This window comes from Pempheris klunzingeri, chromosome 11 (assembly GCF_042242105.1).
Source record: "Pempheris klunzingeri isolate RE-2024b chromosome 11, fPemKlu1.hap1, whole genome shotgun sequence".
Classification (NCBI taxonomy): Eukaryota; Metazoa; Chordata; class Actinopteri; order Acropomatiformes; family Pempheridae; genus Pempheris; species Pempheris klunzingeri.
The window spans coordinates 19745654-19764997 of NC_092022.1; the positions used below are offsets into that span (position 1 = coordinate 19745654).

Consider the following 19344-nt stretch of genomic DNA (forward strand, 5'->3'; position numbering starts at 1 on the left):
AGCTGGCGGCAAATTATTACCCAGACTGTTCATGGTTTAACTTTGACCTTGAACACACCATTTTTCTGTGCAATGAGGGATTATTTCCAACATTTCAGGTACACTCAGTCTCAGTTTTACACCCAGAAGTGGTTTATAATAACCTGGTTTAACTGTTGGATTGTTTACCAGCTACATGTATTGATCAAATTTTTCATTGTACTCCTGAAGACAGCATCTGTATGCACCATCACCCCCCCGCCCCCTTTCACTAACATGCCTTTGTCACTGCAGACACAAGAAATGCACAGGTGTAACTAATAATAGTGATGGCTCTGTTCCATTCATGTGTGTCCCAGTGGGCACAACACAGAGGTGTGGATGGGATGCAGCCATTTTGTTATTCATTACACCTTTGCCTCTCCTGCTGTGCCAAGTCAAAATGTCTAAGAAAAAACAGACACCCAGACTGAACGAGACACAAAATGACTACAAATAGTTGTAGTCATTCTGAGACTTGCTTTGCATGTCTTTGTAGCCATGTTGCATCTCTTAACAGTCGGTCTCTCTCCTTTTCTAGTTGCTTGACCTCTCTTTTTAGTTGTTTTGCAACTCTTTGTCACCATTTTTTGTTCATTTGTGCCTGTGTTGTAGTGTCTGTGGTTGTTTTGTGTGTCTTTGTAGTCTTTTAACATCCCTTTACAGTCATATTTACATCTCTTTGCAGTTGCTGTGTCTTTCCGTGGCCATTTTGTGTCTCTGCAGATGTTTTGCATCTCTGCAGTTGTGCCCATAGGCCCTGGCAGCAATACACACATACACACAGATATTATTTTCCAATCAGTTATTGAGAATTATGACTATTATAGTATAAAGACCTTTCCTCATTTTAATCATTTTCAAATAAATGGTGCTGCAAAGGCCTGAGACACCACTCCATCCCAGTTACATGCTGATCCCCATGATCACACACGGTCAGGCAGCCTAACTGTGATGTTTCTCCTAATGGGTGCAGTTTGACCCCCGGAAGCCCCTCAGATCACATGAGGACTTTCACATGGTTAGAAATCTGTTAATTAACCTGTGCGAGTTTGATTTTTATCACAATATCAAACACTTTACAGAACGCCTGCTTGTCTGAATGGACATTAACTTTCCAAATAGATTTTTTTTTTTATTAATAATGATGCATCGATGGTCAATTGGTGGGTTTTTCTTCATGTGTTTCCCACCCGCGCCCCAACAGGCCGCCCCTGCCTCCTGTTTCCGCTCTCATTGTAGGGTGGTCTACGGGGAGGACAGGCTGCTCAGCAGAGAACATGGGAGTGGAAATTGAGACCATAACTCCGGGCGATGGTGGGAATAATCGCCTTTTTTCCAACTGCGTAGCACTGTATTTCTTTCTCAGGCTGTGTGGTTCATAATTACACTCGCCTTCTGTGTTTTCTCCCGTTTTCAGGAAGGACATTTCCGAAGAAGGGGCAGCGCGTCGTGGTGCACTATGTCGGTGAGTGGGGGAGTTAGTCTGGACCAGGCTGCTGCTGAAACACTTGGAGGCTAAATGCTTCGCTTTTAGCTCACGATAACTACCAGCACCCCGCTTACACTGTCTGTTAGTGGCGTGAAAACTTGGTGTTTGCGTGAAATTTGGGACTAAGTGGAAACTGGAGACAATTAGTTTAAGCTAGCAGCGGCTAGCTTCCAATGCCCCGTTTAACCAACGGCTTGTTGTGACTGTTCGGCTAACATCGGCTAACGCGGTACTAAAACCGGGCTGACTTGTATCGTTTCCTCACTAACCTAAACGGCACCCTGTTGTCATTACTTAAGACGTTTAGAGGGACGGGGTAGCAGTCTAGCTGTCGGTACCGTAGCTGTTAGCTGCTGTCAACGTCAAGCTAACTGGCCCCAACATGCTAGTCGGCTAACGTTAGCTCCGGCTATCAGGCACCGTTAGAAAAGCCGCCTGGCTCAGAAAAGTGGGACTCAACAACAACAACCCGAGCTGATTGTCGAGTGATACATGCCAATATTGCTAACTAACCTCTCCTCTCTTGGCTCTTATCAGGCACACTGGAAAACGGGCATGTGTTTGACTCGTCGAGGACCCGAGGCAAGCCATTCAAATTCAAGATTGGACACCAGGAGGTTATTCGTGGTTGGGAGGAAGGAGTAGCCCAGGTGAGGAGCTTGTTTTAACACTGAGCAATAACCCCAGACAGCGGCCTTATCTCTCAGCTGCTCATCATCATCCAAGTACGCTTCCCACCTCTTCCACAGATGAGTGTAGGGCAGCGGGCAAAGCTGATTTGCTCTCCGGACTTCGCCTACGGCAGCAAAGGACACCCAGGGATCATCCCACCAAACGCCACCCTCACCTTCGATGTGGAGCTGCTCGGCCTTGAGGCCTGAAACCTGTGCACTCACTTGGTTAAATTCCACTCAAATTTTCAGGGTGAGAAACTCTTAAATATTTTTTGTACAATCACACTGATCGTGTGCAGCTTTAAAGTGCAAGTGACGGCTCCGCAGATTTTACACATGTTCAGTGACTATATACATTTAGCCCAGGTGATTTGTGTAGAGATTAAATGGTACATGCATAACAAGCTTTAGTGTCCACATCCCGTAATCCCTTCCTTGCCTCTCCTCCTTAACACAGCACTAAGAACCCCCTTTTCTTTTCACTGCAGGTCGACTCCTATCTCGGGAACATGGAGGAAAAACATTAACAGATGATTCCTGCTCTTGATCCCTGCATAGGACCTATGTCTATAGCTTCACTAGTCCACTCTCCTTTCCATTTAGATACAAATTGTGTTACATCACTTGCTTTAAAACGTTATCCTTCATACTGTACTTTAGATTCCACACAGTAATAAGTCATAGGCCATCCCATCCCATGTATTTTGTCATATTCTGCTATGTATTTTTATGATGTTTTTTTTTTGTTATTTGACTTAAAATTTATAAAATGTGTCTGCCATCAGGACCAGGTTTTAGATAAGTGTCATGAATATTTAATCAATCTCATTCCTATGGCTTCGTGGCCTTTACACTAAAATTGTATTGATTGCGGGTAATTGATTATTGTCTTAATTACCTGCCTCTTAAAAACAAGAATAAATTGTTGTTTGACACAATGATTTTTCTATGAATTACCTTTGTGATACTTGATATTGGGTTAAACCAGGAAAAAAAGTACAGAGTGCATTGTAACCAGGGATTCATGAATCAAGCACATTATTGCCATGAACAGCCTACAGGTCTTTGTCAGCACTGCAGCATCAGTTCGTAACTTAGAAGAGTAACAGAATTTTTGCTGAAACATTCACAACTGGACATCACTGTCTTGTTAATTGCTTGTAAAATAGATGGGGATTTTTTTTTTTTTTTTTTTTTTTTTTTTTTTTGCCAAAATAAGGTCTTGTGGGACAAATATTTGGTATCTGATAAAAAAAAAAAAGTGTCTAAATGTGCATTGTAAGTTCCCCCCACAAAGATTTATACTGTAGGCACATCTTGGGGTTTGTGATTATCTTTATTTGAAGGAGTTGTGTGTAACAAGCTGTGGATGTTGTGAAAGGTCTGTTCCTTACTCTGAACACATTAAAAGAGTAATTTTAACACAAACCGCTATTTTCCTTCCCTCCGGATGATTGCATGTCACCCTTAAACCTCAGTATTCCTTAAAATAAGCCATATGATCCTCACTCATTTATGAACTAATAGTTAACGATATTACAGCACAGTATAATAAAAGAAAAAACAATTGAAGCATCTTTTATTTTCCAAGAGATGAGGAAACAGGGTATTTCACAATATCCTGGTTCTTGTGCAATTATAGTACAGTTAATCACTTTTTCATTGCCTTTGCATGTTCAGTACAGGCTGATGGAAGGTCTAGTTTCACATATTTGAGTCCAGGCTATGCAATGATGACTGATTGAGTTTAAACATGAAGGAAATACAGTTTCTCGCAAGTCTGCCAAATTGAAAATAACAAAATATTGAGAAGTTCAAACACTGCAATATGCACTGCTCCAACCACAGGTGAATTACACGTTTTAATTCCCACCGAAGGTTGATTTTGCAGCTTTTCTTCTACCTTAAGCTGAATGGTTGACTACCGAATTAGGAAAGCCTCATTGGAAGGATCCCTGAAAGCTAAAACATTGCTCTTTTTGCATAATAAGACGTAAACCGTCAACCATATGTACTGCACATCATAGTTACAACTGAGCCGTTTCACTCAACACACTAAAGGGCTGCTTGGAAGATGTGTATTCACACCTATGATAGATGCCTTACATCAGTATTATAAATTACAATGCAAGTGCTCTGAAAGCAGCCGACACCGATGCAAAGAATACCTTTCAAGTTACTCTGCAGCTGTGCAAAGATCTTTTGATGTAAAATTAGAAAATATTACACTGTATCAAAAGCTCTTCAGTAAATAAAACGGCTCATCCAAGTCCTTCATTGATTCTGCTGCATGTTTAATCTGGTGGCTCCTCCTCCTGTCCTATAACCTTTATAGAAACATGTTAACTGTAGATACACGACCGTCTCCGGACTGGAGCAGTACAAGTCAGGTACATATTGACGCTCTGCTTGCTCACACAGCCACCTCAAGGCTTCATTTTTAGATCCAAGCTGCAACAAAGGCTGACCTGTTAAAGGTTTAAGTCTCTTGTTCTTCTCTCAACATATTTCAGAGTCTCCATTACGTGAATTTAGGATGTAAACTGCAGATTTGCGTCATTCTTTATTTTCAGGTCATGGACACACTGTACCAAACTTAAGCAAGAAAAGGATCAAAGAAATAAGAGTCTGTATAGTTTTAAACTCCCATGTTTAGTTTATTGGCAAAGAGATCGATGATCTGTCTGTTCTACACCTGAGTACTAGATTCAGTTCACATGCTCTGCTTTTAAGAAAGTCCCAACAGCTTTAAACCATATTCAGTATTTTCATGGTTGGAAATGACTGAAGTGCAAAAAATGAAGGCCTTCCACTTTCTGCTGCCTACACTGGCTGTGCTCTGAATATCTATTAACACTTTAACACTTACAGTACTGACTCTAATTTATTTCTCTGATGTGGGAGGTTGTAAATTCCAAAGATATTTCCCTGACTGCGACTCTCTCATCCCCTAGCAATTTCAAACATGTGATGATGAAAACAGAGGAGCATTCAACTTCAGGCTATTAATTTTCTTCTTCTTTTCATAATAAATAAACTGAATATCTTTGCCCAGAAGATGGCTCATCTAAATCCTGACTGAAATCCAAGCAAGAGAAGCCAACCAAACTGTGGGCTGCATGCAAATTCCAATAAAGAGAAAACCACTTAAACTGCAGGCAGAAGCAGTAAGTATATTTGAGCAATGAAAGCAGTTAACAATGTACAACTAATCCTCTGTTCTCTAAGGCGAGGCATGACCACAAAATCACAAGGGCATTAAGTCAAATCTAAAATTCTTGTGAGCGGAGATATCCAACACATGGCGATGACTGAAACGTAATAAAGGAAAGTCGAGAGGTTGGGAGTTGTCTTCTTAATGTCAGAGGGAGCAGAAAGTCTCAGATTGGTGTCGTTCCATTCATGCTGGTAGGCCTGCGTCCCCTGCCTGCTCCCCGCCGGCGCAGTGAGTGGAGGGCCACGGCACAGCAGCCTCTCAGCAGGGAGCCGATGTGATACACCGGCATGGCTTCCCGCGTCACCCCTCGACACAGCCACGCCACGGTTGGGACCACGGGAATTGCCAAAGCCAACAAATCGATAAGGAAGTAGCGGCTCCAGTGGCAGAGCTGAGGGGGATACCCATCTTCATTTGTTCCCTCAGTCTCCTCTTCTATCTCCAGAACGATGGCTTCCTGCCTCACTGGAAGTGGAGCTGCAGGGTGGGGCTGGCAGGTGTGGGGCTCTGCTGGCAGGTTTGTTACCTCCTCTGGTTTGTCGAGTAACAGTGGCTCTGCACTGTATGAATGCTCACAAGGGGACAGAGGAGGTAAAGACAACGGAAACGGATGTGGTTCTGGAGGGGTGATGTCTACTGTGGCTAAAGAAATAACACTCAGCTCTTCTGCAGCGTCTTCCTCACACAGCCAGGACATGGTCGGGCTACAGGCCTGCGAGCGCACCTCCGGCTTCTTCTCTGCTGCAGGAGCAGGAGCAGGAGCAGGAGCAGGAGCAGGGGCAGGGGCAGGAGCAGGAGCAGGAGCAGGAGCAGGAGCAGGAGCAGGAGCAGGAGCAGGAGTTGGGATAGGACCAGTAGTGGGGACAGCAGCAGTCGCCGCCGTCGCCGGGGCCTCCTCCTGAGGTAAGTGCAGGAACAAGTGATGATGGGGGAGGTAGGTCTGGCCACTGCACTTGCAGCTGCTACTGAGAGTGTGGCAGGAGTGTGAGATTGGCAACACTGCCCCCCCGCTGCACAGCCTTTCATAGGTGGAGGAGCGCGGCACAGTTGGGGGGGCTCGGGTGTGGCCCTGCGGAGGCATCTGCTCTGATATGAGGGCCGCCTCCAGGAGCAGGTGGGTTTGTCCTGCTGGGCGAGACGCTCTGCTCGGCTCAGGAGCATTGGAGCTGCGCTCCAGCTGCAGGGCCTCACTGCTCAGTCGGGTGTAGGTGGTGCTGCGGCTCAAAGTGCTGGCTGGGGAGCAGCCACAGGAGCGAGACTTCCCCCCTGACCGGCCTCCCTGCAACCCTGAATATGGCTTATGGTCATGGGGGGGTTCTTCACGGACACTCATGTTGGACCTCACTGACTCAACCACCTCATGAAGGTGCTGGATCTCCTTGCGGGCCTCCTTCAGGGCTAACTGGGCCTCCACACGGTGACACTCCTCCTCTATCCAGTCTTCCTGCATCCTGTACAGTTGGGTCCTCAACTCATCTATTTCACAGTCTCTGATAAAATATAAAGGACAAGTGAACAGCAGACTAACTTTGCAGAGCTATTAATCTTTTAGAGAAACAGAGCGTGGTAGTTTAAGACACCTAAAAAGATCAAACTTTAGGGTGCCACCACCAAGCACCAAAGTACTTTGAGAAATAAGCAACATTGCTCACTGGTCACCACAAAGGTTGGCACAACAACGAGCTAAACATCAGAGTTGATGGAGAAAAGACTCACCTGTGCTGTAGTCTTTCCACATTCTCCCTCAGTCTGGCTCGCAGGTGTCGTATGCACACCTCCTTCTGCTGTAGTGGTGTAAGGTACTGCTCCGGGGTAGGAGGCCTGATTCCATGGTTGTCGCTGCAGGCGGTGTGCTTTGCCTGACGCCTGAATCAACACGCAGATATGAAAAGGTCAATTAAATAATACATTTACATAAGGTGCTTCTCTTGATCACATGTGAGAACTGTTAACTACGAGTCTGGCCGAGGAACGAATTGTGCAATTCTTGTATTAGCTGATGTCTGCTGATATTAATGAACACTTTCACTCAATTGATTGGGTAAATCATGCAATCCAATCAATATCCTGTAAGAAGCCCTTAGTGATGCTGACCATGGTCAGTTTCTGTTCACACTATGTCAGGGAATAGTTGAGTGCACTTATTACAGGCTGTAGTTTGTGGTGTTAAACTGCACTGTATTCTACCAAAATGTGATTGTTACAGGACTGATTATGATCACTACCTTACCTGGGTGTACTAGGATACGTGCGGGCTGTGGGGCTGCCCTCTGTTGCCCTGACCCGACCAGGGTAGGTGTGGGTACTGGATGAATCACTGTGGGAATGTCGCCCGCCAACGCCAGTGGGACCTACTGAGCGCCTTGAAGGGAGAGATCAACATTACAAGTCATTTAAAATCAACAGGAAGCGACGTCATGAAATACATCCGACCTTTTGCATTGCTCTGAAAGTAAAGGTGTGAGGAGGGCGCACCAGTACCTGCGCTGACCTGAGGAGGGCTTCCGACTCGGCGTGAGAGACATTGATGTGCAAGGGACCTCCGACCTCTCCACTGCTGTCTCTAGAGAGGGACGCTAGGAGCCCTCACAGCTGGACTGTAACAACCATGACACAAATCCATTACAGGGCAAATCACGCTGTCTTTAGGAATCTGCATCACGCTTTTCAGTAAAGAAGCGCAAAGAGAGGCCGTTTCTTCTTGTGGCATACTGGTCATTATGAGCGTCTTCACTGGAAGTCAGTGACAATAGTCTTACCCTAACCCTAATTTAAAGAAATAGTCTAGGCCAGCAGCAAATAAAGGCTCCCTTTCTGTGCTGACACAAAGGGGACACAGTGAGTTCACAGCCAGTGCAGCTGCCTCTCTGAGCTGTGTCCTCCCCGTCTGCAGAGCTGCACACACTCACACGATAAACCTTCACATTAACATTGAATCTGACAGTTTGTGGCTGCTGATTAAAATGGTCAGTGTGGTCATTTCCTGCTTACAGTAAATGAGAATGAGGCAGCTGCAGATTTATGTAGGCTGTATAACTGTAGGAGTCTGAGGGGTCCCTACATCTGGTGTTACTCCCTGAAAAGACTCTAAAAAATACAGAAGTCCTGAGTCCAAGTCATCCTCACAATGTACTGCCACCTTTAAGTATTTGGATCTTTCATATTTCATTTATTCAATTATCTGGTCAACTATTGTTTTCCAGACTTGTAGGAATAAACGCTGTTTAAAAGCTCCCTACCAGAATAATTAAATGGTGGAAAATTTCTGCATCCTTTACTGCTGGATATTGAGACTCTGCTCTACCGGCCGAATGCAGCTGAAGGATCGAAAATTGAAGGTTGGTAAAAAGATGCTTGGTCTTATTTTTAGGCTTATCCACTAATTCTTTGATCAGATATTTCCTTATCCCAGTTAATTTAACTTTAGGCTGCATTTTATGTAGGTAAATATGATCATTATTATTATCATTATTAAATGCTGATGCTTTAAGGTCAGTTTGACAAATACTGTTAAATGAAAAAATGGTCCAAACATGTTTATATTCTCTAAAGTTAGGTATGATATAGGAACAGACAACCAACACTTGTCCTTTATTATATTATATTTTGTTGCCTTAAAAGCAGTCAGATTTAAATTTAAATCCTGATTTTGTTTGTAGGGTATAAACTAGATTGTTTGAACCCTGAAATGCACAGAAAAACACTCAGAGGACATGACCTCAGTGACTGGTAGCTATAGAGGTAAAAATAATCGGGTAATTTTTCTCCACATGAGGTTATGGAAGAAGGATGAGGACAAAATGTTCTCCTCTTCCTCACCAGTCCCTGGCCTCATGCAGCTCCGTAGACCCCAGGGAACCTGCTGATCTAGGCCCTAAATGTACCTGCTGTCGGGTGAATCTTTGTGGTGTCTGCAGACACAGCAGACCTCTCCTCTCTGCTGAGAATGACAGGCAGTCTAAACGGAACAGACGCATAATCATTTCGCCCTAAATTTAAATTCTAGGACAATGAGACAGGAAATCTCACCTCCCTCTCTTCTGTCTGCGCAACAAGTGGCAAGTACGTTATTGGAGAGAAAGACGCAATGATCTTACGTAAGTGTGAGTACCAGTGTTTACTGTGGAGGCGGGCAGCACAGGCTACAGTAGGTGGAGGAAACTGTACTTAAAGCAGCATTTCATGGAAATGAGATAATCGGCGGGATGTTTCTGGATGAAGATCAGACGGTGCGGGATGCTGCGTCCTTCACTAATCACTGTGGCATTAAATCGCAGCATTTCACACATCTGTCACCTACAATAAAGCAGTGTTAGATAAGCAGAGGGGGGAAAAAAGCCAACAACAAAAAAAAGTCTCATCACTGGTCTGCTCAGCCGGCTGACTACAGAGGGCTCCCTGGGCAGGACATCCAACACCCCAGCAGGTACTTTCCATTAAACTAAACGCAGCCCGCTCGCTTCTCACACAGACAGCTGACTATGGGGTTCAGTCCCGGCTGTGTCCCACATACGGTTACTTAACAGGGATGTTACCGGGTGTCTGAAGCTCTAAACAAGCGTTTCGGGTCGCCGTAGACGTACCAAAAGACGGACAGAGCTCACAGTGAGTGCAGCAGGAAACACTACCATCCCGGCAGGTGCAGTCTGCGCATCGGAGAAAAGCGTCGGCTCCCGCCGGACTGGATGGCCGCTGAAGAGTCCCCGGTGGCAGCAGGAGGAGGAGAAGGTGGTGCTGATGCTGATGAGGGTCCATCCTGCAGCCATGAAGCCCGGAGATGAAATGAGGCAACTGCGCGTGCTGCATCAGTGCTTCTTAAAGTGACAGTAGAGGATCATAATGCATCATCTGGCAGGACTTGGCTGCATATTAGTGATTATTGTCGGCGTGCTCGTGGCCTGGATAATACTGTCTGACAGGTGGATGGTAGTTTAGAAAGCCCATTAGTTCCCTCACTGGCAGCAGGCAGGGCGCAGAGTGCCCAGCTGGACGGGTACATCCTGTACAACACCTCTGATGATGGATGCGTGTGCAGGGAGCCACTCACAGCCTAGTGATTAACAAAAAAATATGCATTTTATCCAATGTCCAATCATGTGTTTATTTTGATACAACCCACGATGACATAAGCCATAACAGATATTTACAATTTCAGAAAAATACACACACAAAATAGCTTAAACTCTTAAATTATCTTGACTTTGTACATAATGAACTCCAAAAAGGAGAAAATGGGAATGTCACTGTGTATTCTAGTTTTAAGTCAAAAGTTTAACTGAGTGTTGTGTCCCAGACCTCAGTAACATAAAATCTGATCTGACATGAGAATATAAACACAAACTGAGTAAGTGCTCTCTCACAGATAAAACAGGCCTTACATACAGCGGGTGACTCTTAAAATCATGTTTAGAATAAATAGAGGAGTAAGGAGTGGTGTAAAACACTGAGTGACCATGAAAGACCATAGGAGTAAGGACATCACATCAGATCTTACTGCTATAAAGTAACAATAAATAAATTCTCGCTATTTTAATCATTTAAAATATCTAATATGTGATGTCAGAGGCCTAATAAAAACAATATGAGGTTCACACAAGATGCCCCTTCATTGATACCTTCCCAATTTCTCACTAACAAAAAGTGCCAAGAACAAGCAAAAGGAGTGTGTAAAAGTGCTGAGACACACACACACACACACACACACACACAAACATACCATTGTGTGTGACATATAATCAAAGTGAGATTTTTTTTGCCATATAGCCCAGAAACCTATTCAACTGGGGAACTTTACATAGAGACAGAAACGTGCTACTAATCATAGAAATTGGGTCCAGGTGTGGCAAAGATGTCCTCATAGGGAGCTCTCTGGTGCAGGTGGAGGGCTTTCTGTTTTTTCAGGACCAGGAGACAGAAGAAAGTGGTCGCAGCCTGTGAGCGAGTGCTGCCTTTACAGAGAGCCTCCAGGCTGAACGGGGTGTCACTGTCGCTCTGGCTCTGCCACACACACACACACACACACACACACACACACAGACACACAGACACACACACACACACACAGACACACAGACACACACACACACAGAAGAATTTAATTTCCCAACATTATCCCTAATCTTGCCCTGACCTTCTCCTTTTTAAATCCCTGTCCACTGACTATAGATTTCTATCTGTCGTTCAATATTAAACAGAGCAGGGACACTGCCTCACACAGAAACAGCCCTGTGTCAAGAACATTCAGGCTTTACATGAATATTTATTTTTAGGTTCTTACTTTTAGAGTGTTCAGAAGCTTCTGTATCTGCTTGGTTATCTCTCTCTCCTGGCTGTCCAACACAGACTGCAGGTGAAAACAGGACCACATTTCAGTGAGTGATGCTGGGCACATCTCCAAAGCAGCATGGGAAATTAACACCCACCATCTGGCAAAAGCTGATAGATTGAAGCTCGTCTACTGCGCTGGCCATTTTTACAGATAACAATCCATTCATAGTTCACTTTCATTCCAAAGATAAGGCAAGTGAAATTTGGAGCTCAACAGAGTTTAATTCCCTGCCCTGTTTATTTTTGTAATTGTGAATGTGTGTGTGTTGACCTGAGTGTGGAGGGAGGTCGACTGCGTCTCTTGCACCATGTACGATGGATGGACAAATATGGAGTCTTCTGATGGAAGTTCCGGATGAGTTAACTCTGATCTGTTTTCACCCTGGCAGACACACGGCTCAGATTATACAGGTAAACATGTAAAAAGGTTCACACCTTCTCTTCACCTGAGATGCTGATGCTTACTTGTGTGAGCTGTGAGTAATTCTCACGCCGGCTGTCATTCTGATCGAGGACTGTCAGCTCAGTGTCGTGTGTTTTTTCAGGAGCTATTGACGAATCTACGACACTGACAGCCTCCGTGGTGAGGGCACTTATGTCGCTCTGAACTAAATAAGAAATGAGACAGGTTTCATGTAACAAAAGGCATAACAGGAGATATACTGTAGTTCTCAAACTGCTTGAATATCCAAGTTCCTACCCTCTTGTCCATCCTGGCGCATCAACTCAACCTCCTCAGATGCACAATAATGTTTAACCTGGAAAGTGCTCTTTGCAAAGAGCTGCAAAGCAGTGATTTCAATTTGATTCAAATGTTCACTTACAAGATTCAGTTTTTTTATGATGGAGATCAACATTGGTGGGATTTGTTCATCTTTGTACCTTTTTTATCTGTGGAGCTACTGCAGTGCAGCATGGCTGTGCAAAGAGTTTGTCTGCACCTCCGCTCTCTTTCCACTGCATGAGCTGCACAGTTGGCGGGGCCATGTCCAGAGGGGCGACCAGATCTGAATAGTCAGAGAGCTGCTCTCTGATGGATTCATTGGTCAGCTGTTTAGCCTGGTCCACGACCAACCTGCGTTTCCTCTTCCACCTCTTCTTCTCCAAGTTTGCTGAAAAGAAGCGTGGGAGGTCATAAGACTGCTTTGTTTTGCTGTGTGGAGCACGAAGAGCCTGCTGTTTGTGTCACAAGAAACAGACACCAGGCCAACTGCTTTAAGTTTTGGGCTTGGCCCTCTTTGTATAGCAATGTTCAGAATTATAGCAGTGGTGGTTTGGGGGGTGTTTGGTTGTGCTTACGAGTGATGGCCACAGGTTCAAGGGCAAAGGCCTCCTTCTCATTAGGCAGCAGGGTGGTCTCATTCAGTGTGGGGGCCTCCACTGCCACTGTGTCTGCATCTGGAAGACATATGGAGTCTATTTTGAGTTTGAAAATAAGTCTGAATAGAAGCGTACTCTCTTGATGAGCAGAGCATAACAAGACTTTCTGGTGCTGCTGCACCATGAAACAAAACCATCATGTATGCAAACAACCCCAGCTGAGAATACACAATACAGACATAGCACTGATAACGTGAAGCTTAATCTTGACCAGGATAAATTAGGGTTGGGCAACATGTCGGTATATACCACACCAACGGTGGAAAAGTGTGAACTGGCAGAGATTTGGCAATACCGTTTCCACTGCAGGAACTATTCTAGCGTGATCTCGCAAGTCCAGCTGCCTGCCAAACTATCATGATTTGGGACAGGAGGAGGAGAGTGAAACTGTGAACACAACACAGACTGAAGTCAGGCTGGTATTTATTTATGCCTGTTTACATCAAAACCTGTACCACTCGGTATCATTGTTCTCATTTGTTTCTCAGTGTTTTACTGTTTTGAGTCTTTTGTTTTTAACTCAAATGTTGTCTCATGTGGGAACGCTGTTTTTTTTATTATGTGGTATTAAAGTTCCATAGGAGAAAAAGAAGTAAATAATCAAATGTGATAGGTATGGAATTATTCAATTTACTGTATCATATACCATTACTATGATTTAAAATTACATGTACTGTGATAGAAGATTTTGGCCATATCGCCCACTCCTCTTATGAATTGTTACCTTGCTGATAACTCAGTGAGGAGATCTTTGGATTTTCCTTTTGAGGCTCTTCTGAGATGAAGTCAATAGACTCAGCATGATCACTGGAGGTTGTCAGAAAGTCTATAGGGTCATTCAAAATGGAAACAATCACTCACTCTTGTTTTTGTTTATAAAAAACAGCAAAATAATTACCATAGACATACTAAAGGCAAAGATTTACTTTAGATAGTTATAGTATTTAATGTGATCTGCAGCAGAAGTGGGATTTTCTTGCTACAAAGCCACAAGACTGATGAATGAGTGCAGAGAGAAGCTTTTTCTTACTTTGTTATCATTCACTGGTTGTCAAGACCTACTGAGCAGTCAGGCCATGCTGTATGTCAGATGCTATTAATTATTGGTGTCACAATTCAGAGGCTGGATCCTTCATAGACATGGCCTACGAACGCTGGTCCTTCAGAGATAGCCTAGCCTGACACAGACCAAACCTACTGCTTCGATTGAGCAGTCCCAGTCAACTTGTGACGTCAAATATTTCAGTTTATGACCAGGACATTGCTCTTAAACTAAACTAAACTAAACACCACAGGGAAACTGGGCCAAGCTCCAATATACCTTCATATGAGTTTACCATATGAATTGTGACATTTCACTGAAATACATAATAGATGACAGGCAAATTGTAGCAGGCTATCACTATATAGCTATATTTTCCTTAAATGCCCTCTGATCTACAACATACACAGGCTCCTGATGAGACCAAACTGTGACTCAATTAGTCTCCAATATCCGACTTTGGAAGATCAAGCGCCTGAATTGAGTTTACTTAATCCAGTTCCTTCAAAATGTCAGATACGCCACTTTTTAAATTGAGTGTATGTGTATGAACAGTAGGCAACATCTCTTAGCTAATAACATTACACCAGGAAACCTGTCTGATTTCTCTTGTTCAAACCTCTACAATCTTTGTCAAAATGATATTTTCATAACACTGTTTACTGGTGTAAATGGATTATAGCCAGACATGGAACTTGCCTAGTCTGGCAAAAGGTGAAAGTCCACTATAATCCTATAACTTTACTATTGGAAAGCGAGTCTAAACACAAGGATGGCTTTTTTCAGTGCATGATGTTCTTTAGGTTGAAATATGACAAGAACGTATCTTTGTCAATTCACAATCATTACCAAGTAGGTCGAACCCCTTATCCTCATCCCCAAAAGTGTCTCCATGTTGAGCCAGGCTCTGGAAGCTCATATCCAGTAACACAGTCTTGCAGCTCTGGGACTCATCTCCTACCCATCAGATTACACAAAATGAGGAGAAAAGTCAGTGTGAGATGTCAGTTCTGCAGGGAAAACAATGCTGTAAAAGGAGAGGGTTGATGATGTCATGTATTTTTGTCAACAAATCTCACGAAAAGACCAAGACCAACAATGCTTAGTCTTTCACTCAGCGCATTTCTTCCTTTGTCAGTGGGACTCAGCCCCAAGTCTACTCCATCTTTAAAAACAGGCCACGGTCATCATTTAATTTCTAGGCTGTTAGAAAACTGTGCATCTCTAGAAACCTATGGACTTTTAAAGGTTAATCAGTCAGGAGTAAATAGCTATTTGTTGGGGCCTAAATGACACAGAAGAATTTCAAAGAGATTTCAGTCTTTGGCTACAGAGGGAAAAAAGTATTGCACAAGTACAATCAATTTATTGTTGGTTTCAGCCTTTTTTTGGGATGTGTTGACAATACACAAAATTTAGAAGTTTGGGGACACTCAGATTTTTTTTCAATTAAAATAGCATTCATTTGATTAGAAATACAGTCTAGACATTGTTAATGTGATAAATGACAAGCTGGAAATTCCTGATTTTTAATGGAATATCTTCATGGGCCTAACAAGGCCCATTTTGAGCAAACATCACTTCTGTGTTCCAATGACACATTGGCAAATCCAAGTTTATTGTGTAAAAGGGCTAATTGATCATTAGACCACTGTGTAATTATATTAGCACTGCTGAAACTGTTATGCTGATTAAAGAAGCAATAAACTGGTCTTCCTTAGGCTAGTTGAGTGGGTTTGATTATAGCCTCAAAACAGCCAGAAAAAAAGAAGTCTCCTCCGTAACTCAGTCTATTCTTGTTCTGAGAAATGAAAGCTATTCCATGTGAGATTTTGCCTAGACACGGAATATCACACAACGGTGTGCACTGCTCTCTTCACAGAACAGTGCAAACTGGCTCTAAACAGAACAGAAAGAGATGTGGGAGGCCCCATTGCACATCTAAGAAAGAGTCTCTAGTTTGAGAAACAGATGCCTCACAGATCCTCAACTGGCAGCTTCAGTAAACAGTACACACAAAACAATGGTCTTTCTAGGCAGAGCAGCAAGGAAAAACATCTGAGAGTGGCCAAAGAAGGAAAAGATTAAGATGGGCAAAAGAACACAGACATTGGATAGATGAAGATTGGGAAAAAAGTGTTATAGACAGATGAGTCTAAGTTTGAGATGTCTAGAGCACAAACAAGAACATTTGATCTGCAGTTGCTTTGGTGCTGGTATATTGGAGATTTTTAAAGGGTAAAAGGGATCTTGAATAAGGAAGGCTATCACTCCGCTTTGCATCACCATGCTAACCAGTGGACTATGCTTCAATGGAGCCGGTTTCTTCCTACAACAGGACAATGACCCAAGGCACAGCTCCAATCTATGCAGGAACTATTTAGAGAGGAAGCAGTCAGCTTTTAATCTGTCCACTGTGGAGTGGTGGTCACCAGGTGTTAACCCTGCTGAGCTGTTGTGTGGGAGCAGCTTGACTGTGTGGTATTATGAATAGTAAAAAGTGCTCATCAGGCCAATCCAACTCGTGGGAGTGGAGCACAGGGTGAAATTTCTTTAGATTACCTTGACAAAAGCAGCCAGAACACCAAAGGTCTGCAAGGCTTTAACTGCTGCAAATGGAGGAATTTTTCACATAAACAAAGTTTGGAGCACTTAAAATTACTATTTCAAGTAAAAGTCTAACTTAGTCAATGTCTTTTGACTATATTTTGTCTTCATTTTGCAACTCTGTGCTTGAGTTTTCACTGGAAATGTGAGATTCCCTGAGTGCCCCCAAACTTGTGAGCAGTATGTAACACACACACACACACACACACACACACACACACACACACACACACACACACACACACACACACACACACACACACACACACACACACACACACACACACACACACACACACACACACACAAAAGGGCTCTACATTAACAAAGCAAATACAAATAACACACATCAGATTAGCAAGTATCAGACTTGTTCTTACCGAAATCTACCAAGTTCAGAAAGCCACTTCCAAAATCTTCTTTCAGAGTGATTTCCTCTGATCGACTCTGGTTCAGAGAAAAATGGTCTACGACATCTATGTTACTAGTGTTCCAGTATGAAGAGAACACAGTGCGGACACAGACAGGACACTTATTCGTTAGGTTTAAACAAACAACATGCATGACAATGTAAGTGAATGGGTCAGCCCTGCTACATCAGACAGGTTTCAAATCCAAGCGTGAAAATTTAATTTGTCATGTAAAGCATGTAGGAGGATCTCTAAAAGTGCTCTGTACCTTGGGTGTGGGAGCTGGACATCGAAGGCAGTGAAATCTTCCATCAAGGTAATTGCTTTGAGTGTTGCCTCCATCCCCTCATCAGGCATGTCTGTCTGACCTGCAGTGTTAAGAGACAAAGAGGGCAAATAATACAAATATGTGCTGCATTTAGAACTAGAAGGGATAAGAACAGCAACCAATGAATAAACTGCGGAGGTATTTCTTTGGAACGGGTATAAAAAGAAGAATAAGCAAATTACAGGCGGTGTGCTGTTACTTTCACTGGTATCAAAAGGTCAAGAAGAAAACTGAATTTATTGATGAAGTCTTCAGGAAATGAAGTAATTATATCCATGTCACACTCTGGTGGTTGTCTTGATTAAGGAAAGAGTTACCAGTGCACCAGTACCAGTATTAACACTCCTTGCAAGTTAATTTGGGTACAACTAGGTAAACCTAATGTAGCATAACATAGCAGCCCTGCAATAAATTCTAACTTAATGAAGCTTGAAATGTTCACTTTTGGTTGAAACTGTTTTAGAGAAGAGTTGGTTCAACTTAATGATCATTATGAAGGATGCAATTTAGGAGATTTCATTCAATCCATGCAGATTGTGAAAGAAGCAGTTTCTACATTGTTAGGGCACGATGACACGTGTGAATGCAGGCGAATTACCTTGAAATTCATATCTTGCCAATGTGGGCAGTACAGGATGGGATACACATGGAAATCAATGACAGCTAAGTGTGCTCAAACACACACTGCTATGCTACTGGTTGAGGCTCTTAATTGGCCAGTTTAAGTTCCCCGAAGCTGCACTCCACACAAACAAATGTTTTATTTGCCCCTTCACTCACACAGAATGGAAGTGAACAGGGGGCGAGTGTTGGCCAATGTAAATTTCACCTATGCGTACATGGTTAAAGGGTGATGTCCTTTAACTGCAGTCAGCTTTTTCAGAGTTCAGGTTTTGGCCTCATTTATTCACAAACAAAAACAGCAAGTATTTTGTATTCAAAAGCATTCTTTTCCCTTAAATAAAAGATTCCTGATGGCCATAGTTGTCACCTCCCTACCTTTGCACTGCCAGTCCCATGCAGCACCACGGCCATCTGAGCCTGTGGCACCTTTGTTTGTCACTACAACTTAAGCGATTGTTGACACTGACAAAACAAAACAGGATGTGTTACCTGGCCTGAATGCCATTTTAATTTTAACCAGGGCATCGGTGCAGTCTGCAAGAAGATACTTTGCTTTCCTGGAGTAGATCCTGACCACACCAATGAGAAGATGGCCAGATGTCCGCAAACCAATTTTCATCTACAAAGATCACACATACATCTCAGACAGCTCTCACACCTTAAGTTAGGTCTGATATTATGCTATGGTTTTGACAAATGTATTTACCTTTGGGGAAATTATGTCTCGGATGGTCGTTTCCAAATTGCATTCAAATACGTGGGCCTTTGTGAGTTTCCTCTCCCAGTGTGCAGCTAACCAGATTTTGGACAGAGCGCCCCGCTTGGACGTGAAGAGTTGAGTGTAGAACATCATGTTGGCGTACCGGAGCTAGCTAGCTGTCACCTGTGACAAACACAACCATGGCTGTTCAGACGTTTCCACGGGGTCTATAACCTTGCTGTAACATTAATTTAGCTGACATTAGAGTCTAGCAAAACGACTAGTTAGCTGTTATTCGGGGTAATGTTACAGAAAAAGCTTGAACTTCTGGGGTCAGAGTCTGTGAGTTAGCTCTATGCTAGCGGTTAGTTAGCTAGCTTGTTAGCTCCATGGCGACGGTAATGGCTAGTTTTGTCTGACGTAGCTAGCTAGTCACCATAGCGACATGTGTTTTAATACAGTTCTCAGCTGAGCAGAAACAGTCAATTGTCAAAGTGGCTCATTTTAAAGGTGTACATAGCTAGC

The 19344-nt window shown here is 43.3% G+C and overlaps 3 protein-coding genes across 3 annotated transcripts; 1 reads left to right on the forward strand and 2 right to left on the reverse strand.

Moving 5' to 3' along the window:
- Positions 1 to 1235: 1235 nt before the first annotated feature.
- LOC139209889 (peptidyl-prolyl cis-trans isomerase FKBP1A-like) lies at positions 1236 to 3612 on the forward strand. The gene is made up of 5 exons (XM_070839775.1): positions 1236 to 1335; positions 1439 to 1486; positions 2048 to 2160; positions 2260 to 2434; positions 2673 to 3612. The coding sequence occupies exons 1-4, from the start codon at positions 1299 to 1301 to the stop codon at positions 2389 to 2391; spliced, it is 330 nt and encodes a 109-aa protein (XP_070695876.1). The 5' UTR covers positions 1236 to 1298; the 3' UTR covers positions 2392 to 2434; positions 2673 to 3612.
- A 1952-nt stretch (positions 3613 to 5564) lies between these two features.
- LOC139210349 (syntaphilin) lies at positions 5565 to 7926 on the reverse strand. The gene is made up of 5 exons (XM_070840380.1): positions 7883 to 7926; positions 7632 to 7763; positions 7118 to 7267; positions 6287 to 6891; positions 5565 to 6184 (listed from the first exon to the last, which is right to left on the reverse strand). Exons 1-5 carry the CDS (start codon positions 7924 to 7926, stop codon positions 5565 to 5567), a joined length of 1551 nt encoding a protein of 516 aa, XP_070696481.1.
- Positions 7927 to 11215: 3289 nt separating this feature from the next.
- On the reverse strand, positions 11216 to 18972 carry rad21l1 (RAD21 cohesin complex component like 1). Its single transcript, XM_070838965.1, has 13 exons — positions 18826 to 18972; positions 18609 to 18738; positions 17436 to 17535; positions 17128 to 17241; positions 15000 to 15091; positions 13833 to 13934; positions 13028 to 13126; positions 12611 to 12840; positions 12429 to 12510; positions 12194 to 12336; positions 12000 to 12110; positions 11679 to 11744; positions 11216 to 11398 (listed from the first exon to the last, which is right to left on the reverse strand). Exons 1-13 carry the CDS (start codon positions 18970 to 18972, stop codon positions 11216 to 11218), a joined length of 1599 nt encoding a protein of 532 aa, XP_070695066.1.
- Positions 18973 to 19344: the final 372 nt, after the last annotated feature.